General features: G+C 46.6%; 2 protein-coding genes across 2 annotated transcripts; one reads left to right on the top strand and one right to left on the bottom strand.

Moving 5' to 3' along the window:
* Nucleotides 1-1,131: 1,131 nt before the first annotated feature.
* PRRT1B (proline rich transmembrane protein 1B) lies at nucleotides 1,132-8,448 on the bottom strand. The gene is made up of 4 exons (XM_040442577.1): nucleotides 8,258-8,448; nucleotides 3,062-3,381; nucleotides 2,445-2,576; nucleotides 1,132-1,641 (listed from the first exon to the last, which is right to left on the bottom strand). Exons 1-4 carry the CDS (start codon nucleotides 8,268-8,270, stop codon nucleotides 1,495-1,497), a joined length of 612 nt encoding a protein of 203 aa, XP_040298511.1. The 5' UTR covers nucleotides 8,271-8,448; the 3' UTR covers nucleotides 1,132-1,494.
* Nucleotides 8,449-12,195: 3,747 nt separating this feature from the next.
* UCK1 (uridine-cytidine kinase 1) lies at nucleotides 12,196-18,429 on the top strand. Its single transcript, XM_040405589.1, has 7 exons — nucleotides 12,196-12,387; nucleotides 13,639-13,798; nucleotides 13,882-13,978; nucleotides 14,172-14,314; nucleotides 16,437-16,531; nucleotides 17,209-17,257; nucleotides 17,565-18,429. The coding sequence occupies exons 1-7, from the start codon at nucleotides 12,298-12,300 to the stop codon at nucleotides 17,744-17,746; spliced, it is 816 nt and encodes a 271-aa protein (XP_040261523.1). The 5' UTR covers nucleotides 12,196-12,297; the 3' UTR covers nucleotides 17,747-18,429.
* The last annotated feature ends 662 nt before the right edge of the window (nucleotides 18,430-19,091 follow it).

The raw sequence follows: 19,091 nt of genomic DNA, 5'->3' as shown, positions 1-19,091 counted from the left end.
CAGCCAGTGTGTCTGATGCTGCCTGGATTCTCGAGCAAGGAATCCCATCATCCTCCCATGTGACGGCGCTCGCAGCCGGTGTGTAGTGCTGGCTGGCTTCTCGAGCGAGGAATCCCATCATCCGCCATTGTGACGGTGCTCGCAGCCGGTGTGTAGTGCTGGCTGGCTTCTCGAGTGAGGAATCCCATCATCCGCCCATGTGACGGTGCTCGCAGCCAGTGTGTCTGATGCTGCCTGGTTTCTCGAGCGAGGAATCCCATCATCCTCCCATGTGACGGCGCTCGCAGCCGGTGTGTAGTGCTGGCTGGCTTCTCGAGCGAGGAATCCCATCATCCGCCCATGTGACGGTGCTCGCAGCCGGTGTGTAGTGCTGGCTGGCTTCTCGAGTGAGGAATCCCATCATCCGCCCATGTGACGGTGCTCGCAGCCAGTGTGTCTGATGCTGCCTGGTTTCTCGAGCGAGGAATCCCATCATCCTCCAAAGTGACGGTGCTCGCAGCCGGTATGTCTGATGCTAAGCATCCCCCAGACTGCAGAGTTATTAATTTAAATAAAAGGAAGTTCACACATTTTTTTTCTTGAAGTGGTCACTCCGATCTGGGGGTTCGATGAAAGCCGTGAGCATGTGTGCTGCATGGGTGGCTGGTGTGCTGGGATTTGTAGTTCCGCAGTTATGCCACTATAAGCTGTGGGATGTCTCTATCGTGAACAGGAGGAGTGAATGTGGACCGTTCGTATCTGGCTGTGAGGTCACATAGAAAGCGTTGATATTGGTTCAGTAAATCGCACCTACAGGTTTATTTTCACCTCCTTGTGACGTGCAGCATTGTGTTGCAGTTCATATCTATTCCAGCGGGTGGCGCTGTCTATTTGCCTATTACAAACTCACCTGCCTTATATCATGTATAATGTTCTGGGATTTTCTAATACGCTTTGTTTTGTCAATCCTGGTCTCTGCTTGCTGTCACTGAATGGAAACATGCATTCTGCTCACAGCAAATACTTATTTCAGCAGGCTGACTGTTACAAAGTATCCATATTAGGCCTGTATAGGACAGGGGTCAGCAACCTTCGGCACTCCAGCTGTTGTGAAACTACAATTCCCAGCATGCTCTATTCATTTCTTTGAGAGTTCTGAGAAGAGCAGAGCAAGTACGCATGCTGGGAGTTGTAGTTTCACAACAGCTGGAGTGCCGAAGGTTGCCTACCCCTGGTATAGGATTTTCATGCTCTGGGTGTAATCAAGAATTAGTTCTAGTCACTGACAGCAAGTGGAGTAAATCAAACCAAAGGTGCATTAGAAAGAGCGTCGCCCTCTGAACGATCAAGTGGAGGCCAAAAAGAAAAAATGCTAATTAATTAATTTAAAAAAGGTCCATTGTATTTGTGTCTCCTGTACACAAGGCCCCACGGTCGGAGCCCCCTCGCCCCGTCCTTCAGGGCGAGATGCGATATTGAGTTTACTTCTGACAGTTCCCAGAGCTTCTTTCCCCGTCATAAGAATATGGTCACCACCACGTATATGATCCAGCTGGCCGAGATGAAGACGCCAAAGAGCAGGCTGAAGAGGATGAGGGAGCGCGCCTTGCGGGAGGACTCCTGGGCCTGCAGGATGTCGCCTCTGCTCAGTGCCGACCGGGTCTGGAGAGGAGAGAGGCAGGTGGGTGAGACCGAGCCGACTGCACCACAACTCCCAGCAAGTGTGCATGATGGGAGATGCAGTGCCGGAGGTGGCTGACCCCTGATCTAGACTCTGTGGGTGGGAGGGGGCTTGGATCACCAGAATACTGATGGTTTCCATTAGACCTTCAGTGTTTTTGCACAGGTGATGGGTCTGGTCTGTGAGGATGGGTTCACACCTAGCAGGAAAACCCACATTCTGTTTTTATGATGCGTTTTTTGTTTTTAGGGATCAACCGTGTGGCCAATAACCGCACAGCGAAAACCATGGCGATTAGCAGTAAAACGCAAGTGTGAACCTGGCCTCATAGGTTAATGTTCTAGAAGCTGAAGGCGCCATAGGAATATTAGATCCGTCAACAGCACCAGGTAATATCTGGAAAAAGATGGCTATACCGTGCCGGGTCCTTACAGGGCAGAGTTAATATAGAGGGGGGTCCCCGGTGCTGGACCAGAAAGATCCCGCTATCGGGGTCGCCTGAATGGCTTTGCTGCAGCTCATGTGGTCATTATAGGGTTAACACCTCCCCTCCCGGCCCATATGATATTCACCCCATTAATATTACATGGTGCAGATTGTTCTGGAATCGGCCGGGTTTGCTTTTTCCACCCTGAATAATTAACGCCCAGTCTGTGATTTGCTGGGCACAGGGGTCCTCCGCTCTTATTACAGACAGGGGTCCTCCGCTCTTATTACAGACAGGGGTCCTCCGCTCTTATTACAGACGGACCCCCCCACTCCCCCCCGTGACCCTGTGTCTTACCTCATGCGAGTAGACCACAGCGATGATCCCCGTCAGGAAGCAGCAGAAGAACGTGACCAGCACCGACTCCACCAGGTAGTCCTTGGTCCTCGCCTCCGGCTGTGACGGCGGCATCCCCAGGGAGCTGTCATTCTGCGGAGAAGCAATGGCGGCATCAGCAAAAGGCGTGAAATAAGACGGACACGAGACCGGTCTTTCAAGTATTTTCATTGGGGGGGGCACAAACTTTTGGGCATTAATAATTCATTGCTGGAACGAGACTCCTCCAAGATCTTATTTCTTCTGTATTTCTCCGGGAAAGATGTGCGGTTAACCCTTTGTGTACCCGATCTGCGTGCAAAAAAACCAAAAACACGACGCGATGGGCAAAAAGCACTGCGGGGGGGCGGCCATCGTTCTCCCAGCGTATGGAGAGTTTATGGTGTGAACATCCCCAAATGTATAAAACCACCCAGCTTTCCCAGACCCCCTGAAGCATTCTGTATCCCCCCTCACCGCCATAATGCTGCACAGGTTGGCCATTCAGGAGCCTCCTAAAGTTGGGTGCGGACATATTGGTGGTCACCCAGCTTTACCGGGGACAGATGGTTAAAAGCAGAGCAGAAGAGGACTCTTACTATGATGTAGGGGTAGGACCCCGGCGGCAGGTTCGGCTGACTGTACACGCTGGACATGGCGGGTGCGGACTGGTAGTAGACGGGCGTGCTCCCCGAGAAGTTCGCTGGGTAGCTGGGATACAGGAGATGAGCAATCTTTGGGTCTGGGGGGGAATAAGGTGGGGGGTCCCCAACAAATCCTGTGTTCTCTATTCCTTTAGGTTCCTCTGATGTGTTCTTGGGCTGGACGTGGTCAGGAGTGTCAGCTCTGTGGCTCATTTCTGCCGTGGCTTCACTTCTCTCCCCGTCCTCTTGGATCGGAACCTCCATTTCTGCAGAACCTAAATAAACCAGGGTTGCAAACAGAACAGCGTTACCATGCCAACCATGAATACAGCGCAAGCGCATGTGAGCTGCAGTCCTTCCTACAGCTGAGGGCTCGTTACAGTGTATCTTCCATACTAACCCCTGCGAGCTGCACCCGGCAGCAGCACAAATCCCTCCTGTCCTGATGGTTCGTTACAATGTGTCTGTCTGGAGTCCATTATCTAGACTGGATTCAATAGTACCAAACCCTCAGCTGTGAGAAGTATTTAGTAACTTTTTGCGGACACTTCTCCTCTTGGAACGGGTTATTTTCGAGCACCGCTGATAAGATTCTGGCTGTTTGTTCTCCTGGCGCTGTATAAACATTGGCCGACCGTGTCCCACAAGATGGTGAATCATGTTTACAGTAAAGACGCCAAAGTACACGGCAAAGGTGGCGAACTGGAAGGAACCGCAGCTACCTAAATATCAGAGCAATTCCGGAATATTCCTTCATGTCGGCGGCGTGTTGTCGTACAAGAAGAACTGCTGCAGGAACTTGTCAACTATAAAAGTCCTGTCTGTTGTCTGGGAAAGCTGGGTGGAGGCCAATATGGCCTCTTCACCAGGCTCCTGAAGGACACCTGCCTGAGATATGGCCGGCCACGCAGGACCCTGGAAAAGCTGGGAGACGGCCCATAGAAGGCCATGTTCGGTGCAGACTAATTCACTGGGATTGTAGTGACCCTGGATTAGAGGAGGGGGTTCCCTGTAATCCACGGTCATCTCGCTGCACTTCTGCTTCTGTTTAGTTTCCCTCAGTTGTCGACTCTTTTATTAATCACATGAGGAAATGATGGAGATTGTTTATCGATATCATTTTATTCCTTTACATCACTGTTCACCCCGGTGTCCTGAGACCTGCGCTAGGCGTGACCTGGGCTAGGCGGAACAACATGGAACAAGAAGCTGGACTAATGGCGTCACCAGTAATGTGAACGTCCCTATCCTGGGCGCCCCTCTTATCATGTCTCCTGAGCATAGAAACCTAGAATGTGTCGGCAGATAAGAACCATGTGGCCCATCTAGTCTGCCCCATATACTGATACTATGGATAGCCCCCGGCCCTTATCTTATATGGAGGATAGCCTTATGCCTATCCCATGCATGCTTAACCTCCTCCACTGTATTTGCAGCTGCCACTTCTGCAGGAAGGCTATTCCATGCATCCACTACTCTCTCAGTAAAGTAATACTTCCTTATATTTAACCCTTTGCCCCTCTAATCTAACACTATGTCCTCTTGTAGCAGTTTTTCTTCCTGTAAATCCTCTCTCCTCCTTTACCGAGTTGATTCCCTTTATGTATTTAGCAGTTTCTCTCATCTCCCCTCGGTCTCGTCTTTCTTCCAAGCTCTACATGTTAAGGTCCTTTAATGTTTCCTGGTAAGTTTTATCCTGCAATCCATGGACCAGTTTAGTAGCTCTTCTCTGAACTCTCTCCAAAGTATCGATATCCTTCTGGAGATATGGCCTCCAGTACTGCGCACAATACTCCAGATGAGGTCTCACTAGTGCTCTGTAGAGCGGCATGAGCGCCCCCTCTGTCTACTGGTAATGCCTCTCCCTATACACCCAGCATTCTGCTAGCATCTCCTGCTGCTCTATGACATGGTCTGCCTACCTTTAAGTCTTCTGAAATAATGACCCCTAAATCCCTTTCCTCAGATACTGAGGTCAGGACTGGATCACTGATTTTATATTCTGCAATATATAGCCTCTAGCCTGGCTATGAGCTGAGCGCTGTGATTGGCCATCGCGACAGCATAGGAGAAAGAGACGACGGCAGGTTCCCCTGGGTGGAGCCTAACTACGAACATACCGGAGGCTATAACCGGAGAACGGAGCGGCGCCCGGGGATAACAGTAAGTGCAGGGGGATCCCTGGGAGCCGCTCTACACGTCTATATAGTCAGTTTAGATACTTTATTCGGGTGAAAGGTCCTCCTTAAGTATGGTTTCCATTAATTTCCCCACTATTGATGTCAGGCTTACTGGCCTGTAGTTGCCCGATTCCTCCCTTCTACCTTTCTTGTGAATGGGCACAACATTTGCTAATTTCCAATCTTCTGGGACGACTCCTGTTGCCAGTGATTGGTTAAATAAATCTGTTAATGGTTTTGCTAGTTCACCGCTGAGCTCTTTTAATGGCTTTGGGTGTATCCCATCAGGCCCCTGGGACTTATTTGTATTAATTTTAGACAGCTGACTCAGAACCTCTTCCTCTGTAAAGACACATCCATCAAAAGATTCATTAGTCTTCTTTCCTAACTGAGGTCCTTCTCCTTCATTTTCCTTTGTAAAGACTGAACAGAAGTATTCATTGAGGCAGTCAGCTGGTTCTTTATCTTCTTCCATATACCTTCCTTCCTTTTGTTTTTAATTTGGTAATTCCTTGTTTTAGTTTCCTTTTTTCATTTATGTATCTGAAGAATGTCTTATCGCCTTTTTCCCTGACTGAGCTCATTTCTCTTCTGCCTGTGCTTTAGAAGCTCTTATAACTTGTTTGGCCTCTCTGCCTAATCTTATAAATTTGTCTGTCATCCTCGTTTTTTGTTTTTTTCTATAATTACTAAATGCTATCTTTTTGTTTTTAATGATTTTGGCCACTTCTGCTGAGTACCACAGTGGTCTCTTCCTTTTTTTTGCTTTTACTGACAAGCCTAATACAGTTTTCTGTTGCCTTCAATAGTGCCTCTTTTAAGTCGTCCCATTTCTCCTGGACTCCAATGAAACTGTTCCAATCTGATAGGGACTCGTATACCACTAATCTAATTTTAGAAAAGTCTGTTTTTCTAAAATCTAAAACTTTAGTTTTTGTGTGGTGTGACTCAGTCACTGTACTTATAGTAAACCACACTGACTGGTGATCACTAGATCCCAAGCTTTCCCCTACAGTAATATCAGATACCAAATTCCCATTTGTGAATACTAAATCTACAATGGCCGCCTTCCGGGTTGGCTCCTCCACTACTTGCTGTAGAGATAATCCCAGTAGGGAGTTTAGAATATCTGTACTCCTGGCAGAACGAGCTATTTTGGTTTTCCAGTTTACATCTGGAAGATTGAAGTCTCCCATAATGATAACTTCCCCCTTCAAGGTCATTTTAGCTATTTCCTCCACTAGTAGATCATCTAATTCTGTGACTTGGCCGGGTGGTATAGGTGGACCATTATTACCTTCACAGAGGATATTATCTAGAAACATTTGTCCACCAGTCTCCTCCTTCCATCCTAAAATTATAATTCTTCCCCCATATAACTACTATAATACCGCTCCTATGTACAAGAATATAACTACTATAATACTGCTCCTATGTACAAGAATATAACTACTATAATACTGCCTCCTATGTACAAGAATATAACTACTATAATACTGCCTCCTATGTACAAGAATATAACTACTATAATACTACCTCCTATGTACAGGAATATAACTACTATAATACTGCTCCTATGTACAAGAATATAACTACTATAATACTGCCTCCTATGTACAAGAATATAACTACTATAATACTGCCTCCTATGTACAAGAATATAACTACTATAATACTACCTCCTATGTACAGGAATATAAGTACTATAATACTGCCTCCTATGTACAAGAATATAACTACTATAATACTGCTCCTATGTACAAGAATATAACTACTATAATACTGCTCCTATGTACAAGAATATAACTACTATAATACTGCTCCTATGTACAAGAATATAACTACTATAATACTGCCTCCTATGTACAAGAATATAACTACTATAATACTGCTCCTATGTACAAGAATATAACTACTATAATACTGCTCCTATGTACAAGAATATAACTACTATAATACTGCTCCTATATACAAGAATATAACTACTATAATACTGCTCCTATATACAAGAATATAACTACTATAATACTGCTCCTATGTACAAGAATATAACTACTATAATACTGCCTCCTATGTACAAGAATATAACTACTATAATACTGCTCCTATGTACAAGAATATAACTACTATAATACTGCTCCTATGTACAAGAATATAACTACTATAATACTGCCTCCTATGTACAAGAATATAACTACTATAATACTGCTCCTATGTACAAGAATATAACTGCTATAATACCGCTCCTATGTACAAGAATATAAGTACTATAATACTGCTCCTATGTACAAGAATATAACTACTATAATACTGCCTCCTATGTACAAGAATATAACTACTATAATACTGCTCCTATGTACAAGAATATAACTACTATAATACCGCTCCTATGAGCGCTGATCTGTAATCCGCAGCCTCTGTAGATAATATCGGAAGTACATGAAATAGTCCAGACAGGATCCTGTTGCCGCCAGTGCTGCTCGGACTCTGACAACCTGTTCTAATACGCAGCAGTGGTTGTCGACCAGTATATGGGAATTCCCTCTACGTTGGGGGAGAGGTTCGGATTCCTTGCTTTCATTTCCTCCTCCGTCCAGTCCATATAATGTATCTACGGGTTGTCAGATGTCAGCAAATTACTAGTTGTCAGTAAAGACTCTAAACCCCATGCTCATCGGTTTCCTGCCAGTTGCAGTGAACCTGCACTCCTGTGTTGGGGAGTAGTTCTCCCATTATGCTGGGGGTTGTAGTTCTTTACATATTTTGAAGAATCCTATCGATCAATTATATGACATTTGTATTTCCTGGGCTTGACAACTGCTTGGTTGTCAGACAGAAACTAATTTAATCCTTGCCTGACCCACACCTATAGCCAAGCTCTGTGGTGCTGCCAGCTGGGCATATTGAGGGGTCAGTGTGGGCCCAAGAGCTTACAGTCTCTGTCCCAGTTGGGGCACCCCCTGTGTGTTACCTGTAGCAGCCATGGTCCTCGCTCTTGGTACTCCTTGCCCAGGACTTGGTGCAGTGTCTGATGAGTGTTATCCTCCTCTTCTCATTAATCCTGCTCCTCCCGGTCTGCAGGCACAGGCTGGCTCATCCTTCTCCTGACTGGTGCCACCCTGCTGCCCGCTCCTCTGTCTTCTGCTCCTTCCCTCTCCCTTCGGTCTCGGTTTCCTGGCTCTCAGGTGCCTTATTAATAATTGACAGAGCTGTTTGCGGAAGGCTGTGCAAATAGCAGCTCAGCTCCTGGTGCTGATTTCACAGGGAAGGCTGGCAGTACCATTTTACTCAATGCCATGATGGTACAAAGGGTGTAGTAGGTGGGAGAAGAGCCTGGTACGGGGTCATGGCAGTGCTCGCCCCATGTCTATAGCGGTCAGATTGCTCCTTGCACCATGGTTAGCGATTAGAGACGCAGCTTTCCTGTTGGTGGTCAGGGCAAGACCCCAATCGTAGTGTCGCCTACTCGGCTCTGCTGCATCGCAGCCCATAGGAAGCCACTGTGGCCAAAGAATAGGATTGGAGTCGAGTTGCAGTTTTGATGCCGATTGTCCCCAAACGAACCCAGCTGGCGACACCCCAACTGCCGTGCTGCCATTTTTGACCACAGGGAATTGATGCCACCATGTATCTGAAGACTTAGTGCTGCTATCAGAAGGTGCGATGTGCTGCGGCCCCGTAGACTAGATCACCCAAGCAGACGGGCGTATCGCTGTGAGGTATGCGCCAACATTGCGCTATGTAAATAGCCTGCAATCCTCGCATAAGGCGAAGGGCTGCGACTTTTTTTTTTTTTTTTTAATAGACTTTGTTTCCATTCCTCACCATTTTTAAGCTCTCTGCTTGCTGTCAGTGAATGACATTTTATGGACCCAGAGGCTGGAATCCTGCCCTGCCCCTAAACGTCAGAAATGATAGCGTGTTACAATTGTACGCTAAACAGGCTCAACCCCCCCCCCTCCGTAAAGAATGATGCATTGCGCCTGCCCCGATGCATTGCGCCTGCCCCGATGCATTGTAAGGGCTCGTTCACACCACCGTATGTCTTTTTCAGTGTTTTGCGGCTGTTTTTCTGGGGGGTTTCAGTAGTGTTTCCGGTTCCGTTCGGCATATACAGTAATTACATAGAAAAAAATGGGCTCAGCATAACATTTTCAATAGATGGTTCTGCAAAAACGGAACGGATACAGGAGACATACGGAGTACATTCCGTATCTGTTACGTTTTTTTGGCGGACCCATTGACTTGAATGGAGCCACGGAACGTGATTTGCGGGCAATAATAGGACATGTTCTACCTTTCAACGGAATACGGAAACAGAATGCATATGGAGTACATTCCGTTTTTTTTTTTTTTTTTTTTTTTAGCGGAACCGTTGAAATGAATGGTTCGATATATGGACTGTATACAGAACGCAAAAAACGTTTGTGTGAACAAGCCCTAACAGAGAGAAGCACAAGTATCTCCTGACCTTTTTGTTACAATGTATCAGGGCAGACAGAAGAGTCAGGACCTGGGAGAGATTTGTGCTACTGATGTTTTTAGTGCTTCGCTCTCACTTGTCCTCTTTGTTACAATGTATCAGTGTAGAGATTATCTAGACTGGATACAGTTGTAACGAACCCTCAGCTGTGAGAAGGATTACGGACTCTTTTAATACGAACGATACGGATTCTCTCAGGGTCTGCTAAAGGTAAAAACGGATGGTTTTGCACACAAGTTCAGTCAGTTCTGTCTGCGATTGCGTTTAATGTTCCAGTTTTTTATGCGTTTTTCGTGCGCGTGAAAAAGAAAATAACTGAAGGATAAAGCTACTTTCACACTTGTGATCCGGTAAGCAGTTCTGTCGCTGGAGCTGCCTACCGGATCCGGCAATCTGCAAGCAAACGGACAACATTTGTAGACGGATCCGGATGCGGATGCGTCTTACAAATGCATTGCAAGAACGGATCCGTCATATTTTTTTCACATTTTTACCGCTCTGCTCAGGCGCAGACAAGATCCGGCATTGCGGTATTTTTAATGCTGGATCCGGCACTAATACATTTCAATGTAAATTAAGGCCGGGTCCGGAATTCTGGCAACTGATCCGGAATTTTGGCCGGAGATAATAACGCAGCATGCTGCGGTATTTCCTCCATGCAAAACGCTGTTCAGTGACTGAACTGATGCATCCTGAGCGGATCGCTCTCCGTTCAGAATGCATTAGGATAAAACTGATCCGTTCTTTTCCGGTATTGAGCCCCTAGGACGGAACTCAGCGCCGGAAAAGAAAAACGCTAGTGTGAAAGTAGCCTAACTGTCTCCTAGCCACCATCCGGTTTTCACTGAAGTCCCATTCACTTCTATAGAGCCAGAGCTGCGTGAAAACCGCTGAATATAGAACCCGCTGCGATGTTTTCTGAACGCAGAAATAATGCGTGAAGAACGACGAATGCGTCAGGATTCAGTCTGGATGCTACGTGTTTGCGTCACGCATCACACCCTGGAGGAAAACTTGCTCATGTGAAAGAGGCATTAGGGCTGTGCAGGAATGTTTCTAGTCATTGACAGCAAGCAGGGATCCAATGTTTTTTTTTGGAATGATGTTGTGATCCGGGGCGGTGTCATTCATTCAGCCTCTGCCATCTGTGATCACGGGAATCGGGAAAGTAAGCGAGTGCGGTGATGGCGGCCATATTGTCTGTCTCCCAGCAGAAGTGATGGAAAGCTGAGTGCCAACCCCGGCGTGGGCTGCGGCGGCGGCAGAGGTTGTCACCCAGCTTTCCCAGAAACAATAATGCTGAGGGACGCGGTCTTCGCTGCTCTCCGACCAGTTAATCCCAGTGCCAGCCTCACCTGGTGGTGGGAACGAGCGATGTTCCCACCTTCACCATGGAGGCCGCATTCACTGCTAATTGCCTTCTCGAGGTCAATCTGAGCAGATAAGCGGCGCCCCTCCCTGACAAATGATCGGGTTTGAAGGGCATTTCCTCCATGTGACGTCCATGACACCCCGGTGCAAGCGCCAATGGTGGCCGGGTTGTCGCCCAGCTTTCCAGAATAACCTGACACCTCGACTCTTAGATTTCCTGGGGGAAAAGGCCCGTGCCTCCCGGATGTGAACGTCTGCCCGGGCAGCGCCCCGTATCAAGGCTCCGCTGGCGCAGTTCAAATTTATTGTTTTATTGCTTTAAGGACAAAGGCTGGGAGGATATGAGAGCGCGGTGACCTCGTAAAGGGGCGGTGTCCTGTATGTACTGTGTCATGGCGGTTGGCTATCAGCCGCTCATATAGCACCGCGTTATTGCCTGTATTATGCTGTAGTCACATCCAGAGCTGCGTTCACCATTCTGCTGTATTGCAGCCGGGGAGATGTAGTTGTGGTGTACGTTGGTGATTAGGTTGTACCGTTCTTGTCCGGAGGAATTGGTCACAAGTGGGCAGAGAAGTAACGCGAAGCTCCGGGGCCCTAATCCAACCATGTGCATTTATTACACTGGGGTGGCGGCTTTAGGCCCCTTACACACACACAGGGTGTGACTTCTACCCCCTATAGCTATGGTGCGGTACCCAGGCAGGGCGCGCACAACGCCAGCTGGGCCTCAGTAGAAGTTTGTGTGGTAAAAGCTTCAGATACGGAAATCCAATAGAGCAGAGTCTTGGTGCAGCTCTGGTGGTGGCTGGAGCACAATGCCATTAGCAGCCACCAGTGCACCATGATGAGCGCAGAGGATCATGGGTATGGACCCAGTGCTGAGAGGATCAGTGAATTCTAAGGTAAAAGACATTTTAAAAAGTGAAAAAATATATATAACTTTATTATACATGAGAACAAACGTCCACTGTCATCCTGAGGGCCCGCCCCTTGTCACGTGTTCAGCGCTTAACTGACAGTCACGTGACGTACAATGCGGCGCACGAGCTCTAGTTCCCGGCGTGCTATTCGGTACGTGCTGTGCGTCCGCTCATGGCCGTGGAGGCTTCTGGGAGTTGTAGTTTGCGCTACTCCGTCCGCAGGTTGACCCTACCATGGCTTCAGCAGGGAGCATGGAGACCCCGGAGCGTGGACACCAGCTCCCCTGCCTTATCGGGGTGAGCGGCGGCACTGCCAGCGGCAAGGTGAGTGTGTGGGGGGGAAGCTGTGTTTCCGGGTAATAAGTTCGGTCCGGGGTCCCTACTGCTCGTTTTCAGGGGCTGTCATTCTCTCTGGTGGTTGGTAACGCAGATATGACAACTCCGGTCACTGTGCCCAGTGCGCCCCCTCCAGATCACCGTGACAGCGGCCGGGAAGGATAGCGACCAAGAGGAGAGTGCAGGCTCGGTGCTCGGAGCAAGAGCGGCTTATAAAATTAGACGGAGACAACGGGAGCGGAGTGAGGAGCCTGGAAACAACTGACAGCGGCCCCTAGTGGTGGCTGTATGTAGTGAGCTCCCCCTAGTGGTGGCTGTATAATCTGTATGTAGTGAGCTCCCTCTAGTGGTGGCTGTATAATCTGTATGTAGTGAGCTCCCCCTAGTGGTGGCTGTATGTAGTGAGCTCCCCCTAGTGGTGGCTGTATAATCTGTATATAGTGAGCTCCCTCTAGTGGTGGCTGCATATATCTGTATGTAGTAATCTCCTGAGCTCCCTCTAGTGGTGGCTGTATATATCTGTATGTAGTAATCTCCTAAGCCCCCTCTAGTGGTGGCTGTATATATCTGTATGTAGTAATCTCCTAAACCCCCTCTAGTGGTGGCTGTATATATCTGTATGTAGTAATCTCCTGAGCTCCCTCTAGTGGTGGCTGTATATATCTGTATATAGTAATCTCCTGAGCTCCCTCTAGTGGTGGCTGTATAATCTGTATGTAGTGAGCTCCCTCTAGTGGTGGCTGTATAATCTGTATACAGTGAGCTCCCCTAGTGGTGGCTGTATGATCTATATACATCATTTCATCATGTAGCTCTTATGTCTCCTGCAGGGGATTTGGTGCTGTGTATCAGAGGAGATATACAATTATTTGGGGTGATTAGTGCTGTGACCCTCCAGTTCGGTGTAGGATTCGGCAGTTTTCCAGCACAATCCCAGAGTGAGAAAACATTCCAGCTGCAGCGATATGAACAGTGGGTGTGCCCTCTGCGCTGTCACTGTTGGGGTCAGTCTTTGCCCTCTGCACATAATGACCTGTGTCATGTCCAGTGGCCTTTAGAAAGCAGCGGTCGTCCGACATCCCACACAGCGCCCCCTGCCAGCTCAGAGCAGTACAGCCGCTGGGTACTCTGGCATATGTTGGCCAGTAGGTGGCGTCACACTGTGCCGCAGGGTCAGACATGGAGGTCAGTGCCTCTGTATGGCGGGGGTTTTGCTGCACTGTGTCTCCTCTCATCCAGTCCACAGTCTGTGAGAAGATCATGGAGCTGCTGGGGCAGAACGAGGTTGAACAGAGGCAGAGGAAGGTGGTCATCCTGAGCCAGGACCGCTTCTACAAGGTGCTGACCCCCGAGCAGAAGGCGCGGGCCCTGAAGGGTCAGTACAACTTTGACCACCCCGGTGAGTGGGGTCAGAGCTGGCCTTTATACACCCGTCCTCCCAGCATGCCGAGCTCCCCATCACTTAACCCTTTCTCCTCTTAGATGCTTTTGACAATGATCTGATGTACAGCACGCTCACCAAGATCCTAGAGGGGCAGATCGTGGACGTCCCCATATACGACTTTGTCACACACTCAAGGTGAGATGCTGCCGGTTATCAGATACAGAGCGATTTGTGCCGCCACCTCAGTGTCATCCTAGGGTCAACATGGCGACAGATCAGCAGCAATTAACCAATGTGTTCCTGCAGTAATGCATTCATGGGGTGAGCGCCACCTTGTGGTCCCCAGTGGTTATTACAGCTGCAGCTTCTCTCCGCTATTCTGCCCCAGGTTACCAGAGACCATGACCGTCTACCCGGCCGACGTGCTGCTGTTCGAGGGGATTCTGGCGTTTTATAACCAAGAGATCAGGGACATGTTCCACCTGAAGCTGTTTGTGGACACGGATTCGGATGTCAGGTTGTCTCGGAGGGGTGAGTGACGGATCGCACTGACTACACAAGTAACCAGGAGTAGAGGGAAGATCGGTCATATAGCTGCCAGCGCACCTAAGTGCGGTAAAACCACATGTGCATTACCTGCCACTTAGTGTAGACTCCCCCTGATAGTGCGGCTCCATCTACGTCTGCGGGAGGAACCCATCCAGGGGCCACAGAGCAATAATCACATGTACTTTCTGCAATGTGTTATAGTAGATATATTCCTGTACATAGGAGCAGTATTATAGTAGTTATATTCTTGTACATAGGAGCAGTATTATAGTAGTTATATTCTTGTACATAGGAGCAGTATTATAGTAGTTATATTCTTGTACATAGGAGGCAGTATTATAGTAGTTATATTCTTGTACATAGGAGCAGTATTATAGTAGTAATATTCTTATACATAGGAGCCAGTATTATAGTAGTTATATTCTTGTACATAGGAGCCGGTATTATAGTAGTTCTATTCTTGTACATAGGAGGCGGTATTATAGTAGTTATATTCTTGTATATAGGAGCAGTATTATAGTAATTATATTCTTGTACATAGGAGCAGTATTATAGTAGTTATATTCTTGTACATAGGAGCAGTATTATAGTAGATATATTCCTGTACATAGGAGCAGTATTATAGTAGTTATATTCTTGTACATAGGAGCAGTATTATAGTAGTTATATTCTTGTACATAGGAGCAGTATTATAGCAGTTATATTCTTGTACATAGGAGCAGTATTATAGTAGTTATATTCTTGCACATAGGAGGCAGTATTATAGCAGTTATATTCTTGTAATAGGAGCAGTATTATAGTAGTTATATTCTTGTACATAGGAGCAGTATTATAGTAGTTATATTCTTGTACATAGGAGGCGGTATTATAGTAGTTATATTCTTGCACATAGGAGCAGTATTATAGTAGTTATATTCTTGTACATAGGAGGCGGTATTATAGTAGTTATATTCTTGTATATAGGAGCAGTATTATAGTAGATATATTCCTGTACATAGGAGCAGTATTATAGTAGTTATATTCTTGTACATAGGAGCAGTATTATAGTAGTTATATTCTTGTACATAGGAGCAGTATTATAGCAGTTATATTCTTGTACATAGGAGCAGTATTATAGTAGTTATATTCTTGCACATAGGAGCAGTATTATAGTAGTTATATTCTTGTACATAGGAGCAGTATTATAGCAGTTATAGTCTTGTACATAGGAGCAGTATTATAGTAGTTATATTCTTGTACATAGGAGGCAGTATTATAGTAGTTATATTCTTGCACATAGGAGCAGTATTATAGCAGTTATATTCTTGTACATAGGAGCAGTATTATAGTAGTTATATTCTTGTACATAGGAGGCAGTATTATAGTAGTTATATTCTTGTACATAGGAGCAGTATTATAGTAGTTATATTCTTGTACATAGGAGGCAGTATTATAGTAGTTATATTCTTGTACATAGGAACAGTATTATAGTAGTTATATTCTTGTACATAGGAACAGTATTATAGTAGTTATATTCTGGTACATAGGGGGCAGTATTATAGTAGTTATATTCTTGTACATAGGAACAGTATTATAGTAGTTATATTCTTGTACATAGGAACAGTATTATAGTAGTTATATTCTTGTACATAGGAACAGTATTATAGTAGTTATATTCTGGTACATAGGAGGCAGTATTATAGTAGTTATATTCCTGTACATAGGAGGCAGTATTATAGTAGTTATATTCTTGTACATAGGAGCAGTATTATAGTAGTTATATTCTTGTACATAGGAACAGTATTATAGTAGTTATATTCTTGTACATAGTAGGCAGTATTATAGTAGTTATATTCTTGTACATAGGAGCAGTATTATAGCAGTTATATTCTTGTACATAGGAGCAGTATTATAGTAGTTATATTCTTGTACATAGTAGGCAGTATTATAGTAGTTATATTCTTGTACATAGGAGGCAGTATTATAGTAGTTATATTCTTGTACATAGGAACAGTATTATAGTAGTTATATTCTGGTACATAGGGGGCAGTATTATAGTAGTTATATTCTGGTACATAGGGGGCAGTATTCTAGAACTTCCACTTATGGGAACTTTTACTTCCAGTTCTGAGAGACATGAAGCGGGGGAGGGAGTTGGAGCAGATTCTGACTCAGTACACAACTTTTGTGAAGCCGGCATTTGAGGAATTTTCGCTCCCGGTAATTTTCTTACAATTTTTTTCTTTTTGGGTCTATTGTTTACACTTGGGGTACTTTCACACTTGCGTTGTTTGATTCCGGCAGGCAGTTCCGTTGCCTGATCAGGCAAACTGTATGCAAACGCATGTCATTTTTTCTGACTGATCAGGATCCTGATCAGTCAGAAAAATGCATTGCAATACTGGATCCGTTTTTCCGGTGTCATCAGGCAAAACGGATCCGGTATTTATTTTTTACTGATTTTTAAAGGTCTGCGCATGCGCAGACCGGAAGGACGGATCCGCCACTAATACATTCCTATGGAAAATACATTCCTATGGGGTAAAATGCCGGATCCGGCGTTCAGGCAAGTCTTCAGTTTTTTTTCGCCAGAGATAAAACCGTAGCATGCTACGGTTTTCTCTTTTGCCTGATCAGTCAAAATGACTGAACTGAAAACGTCCTGAACGGATTACTCTCCATTCAGAATGCATGGGGATTTGCCCGATCAGTTCTTTTCCGGTATTGAGCCCCTGTGACGGAACTCTATGCTGGAAAAGAAAACCGCTGGTGTGAAAGTGCCCTGACTCTACAATCACTTGCTGTATTTCTATTACTTTGAGATTCTGTTGTATTGGGTCGGTTCTCATTTCCATCTCTGAAGTTCATCATTTATTGCCATTTTAATCCCCTTGTAGACAAAGAAGTATGCTGATGTCATCATCCCGCGGGGTGTGGATAATATGGGTGAGCATTGACTGTGGCATATCTGTCTGACCAATTAAAGGGGTCTTCTGGTACTTGGATATTGAGGACCCGTCCTGTATGACTATACGATAGGTGGGGGTCCTGCACAGAGAGCCGGGCGCAGCCGATATTAATGGCCTATCTTCAGAATGAAGTCATGAATATCGGAGTCCATGAACATCCCTTTAAGTAAGTTGGGGGGGTCAGCAGAGGTAAAAGCGGTTCTGCAGTACCCAAGTACCAGTGCCCCATGCTCCTGTGGTGATTTTCCACGGCCGGCGCGCTCACCCGTCGTCTTCTCTCCTAGTGGCCATTAACCTCATCGTGCAGCACATCCAGGACATCCTGAATGGAGACATCTGTAAGTGGCAGCGAGGGTCTGCGAATGGGCGCTCACAGAAGAGAAGCTTCCCAGGAGCTGGAGATTCGGGAGGCGTTTTGGGCCCCGGGAAGCGCACTCACCTGGAGTCCAGCAGCCGGCCGCACTGAGCGCTGAGATCAGACTCTTTACCTCATCATTCCACATCATGGCGGTGCGGGCAGCAGACGGGGGAGCGCTGGGACTAATTTCAGCCAAAATAGAGAGAGTTAATTCTTTTTGAAACATTTCTCCCATGTCTGATAAGAATCATCAATAATCCATGGTGATCACAGAAGACGATGGTAAGAAGAGATCATCTGATTGGACAGCGCCCCCTGCTGACAGGTACCCGCTATGGGCACACAGGTTAATGTGCCCCAAATCCTGGGCCGTGTTATAAGGTCCAGGAGATTCTCCCCATCATCTGAATGTGATTTATCCGTGGCACGGGCACCTTTCTATACAGTAATACTTACAGTGATGAGAGTTGTAGTCTATAGCAGTGATCTCCAGCTGTTGCAAAACTACAACTCCCATTGTGCCCTGATAGTTGCATGATGAAAGTTGTAGTTTTGCAACAGCTGGAGCCGCCGTGATTGGCCGGTGCAGTACAAAAACAGCATCACTACTGCACGTATGGGAACGAGGGGACATGGCGGCCTCAGTCCTCAAAATGGCAACCAATCACAGCTCAGCTTTCATTGCTTTATAAGGATGCTGGCTGCGCTGTGATTGGTTTCTATGAGGACCATTGTGCCCAAGGCCTTAAAGGGGTATTCCAGCTGTTCCTTCCAGAGCAGAGTCTCCTCTAGGCCAGGGATGCTCAACCGGCCCTCCAGCTGTTGTAAAACTACAACTTCCACCATCCCCTGGTGTAGGCTGATAGCTGTAGGCTTTCCGGGCATGCTGGGAGTTGTAGTTTTGCAACGGCTGGAGGGCCGCAGGTTGGGCATCCCTGCTCTGGGCCTGTACACATCTGCTGCAGCCATTCACTGGCCTCTGCGTCCGGATGTGCACAGGCAGCCTCTGGTCTGGAGCCAAGTGGTGAGGCCAATAGTAAACAGCTGGAATACCCCTTTAAAATGTTTCCCACTTTACATGACAATTTAGCGCCTTTTACGTACGGTTCTACAACTCTCTCATAGGCTTAGTCACAAATCATCATTTTCTAGATCGTATATTCCTATGTAGTGACCGCACACGTATGTATGCAGATATGTTCACACACGGAAGATATGTTGCAGAAATTGCTCCTGTATGCGAGGACAAATCTACCGCGTGCGAATACCACTATGTACAGGCCGCACGATGGCCGAGCTCCACCAGTTATACTTCAGTCTCCGCCTTCCACCTCCCACCCAGGCAGGGTTCTGGAAGCTGAGATATGAGCCGCTGTTTGCAGATTCCTCACACTGTCCAGGACGGAGGTCCTCGTATCTCAGCTTCCTGGAGGGGAGGTAATCACGTGTTCTC

Source organism: Bufo bufo, chromosome 8 (genome assembly GCF_905171765.1).
Source record: "Bufo bufo chromosome 8, aBufBuf1.1, whole genome shotgun sequence".
Lineage (NCBI taxonomy): Eukaryota > Metazoa > Chordata > Amphibia > Anura > Bufonidae > Bufo > Bufo bufo.
Note: the sequence above shows the minus strand (reverse complement) of the source record. Positions and strands in the feature narration are given on the sequence as shown.

Coding starts and splice junctions, on each gene's coding strand:
- UCK1 (XM_040405589.1), top strand. CDS start 12,298: ATGGCTTCAGCAGGGAGCATGGAGACCCCGGAGCGTGGACACCAGCTC. Junction 12,388..13,638: donor GCGGCACTGCCAGCGGCAAG/GTGAGTGTGTGG, acceptor CCTCTCATCCAG/TCCACAGTCTGTGAGAAGAT. Junction 13,799..13,881: donor GTACAACTTTGACCACCCCG/GTGAGTGGGGTC, acceptor TTCTCCTCTTAG/ATGCTTTTGACAATGATCTG.
- PRRT1B (XM_040442577.1), bottom strand. Junction 2,577..3,061: donor GGTCCTACCCCTACATCATA/GTAAGAGTCCTC, acceptor GCTTCTCCGCAG/AATGACAGCTCCCTGGGGAT. Junction 1,642..2,444: donor CTGTGGTCTACTCGCATGAG/GTAAGACACAGG, acceptor TCTCCTCTCCAG/ACCCGGTCGGCACTGAGCAG.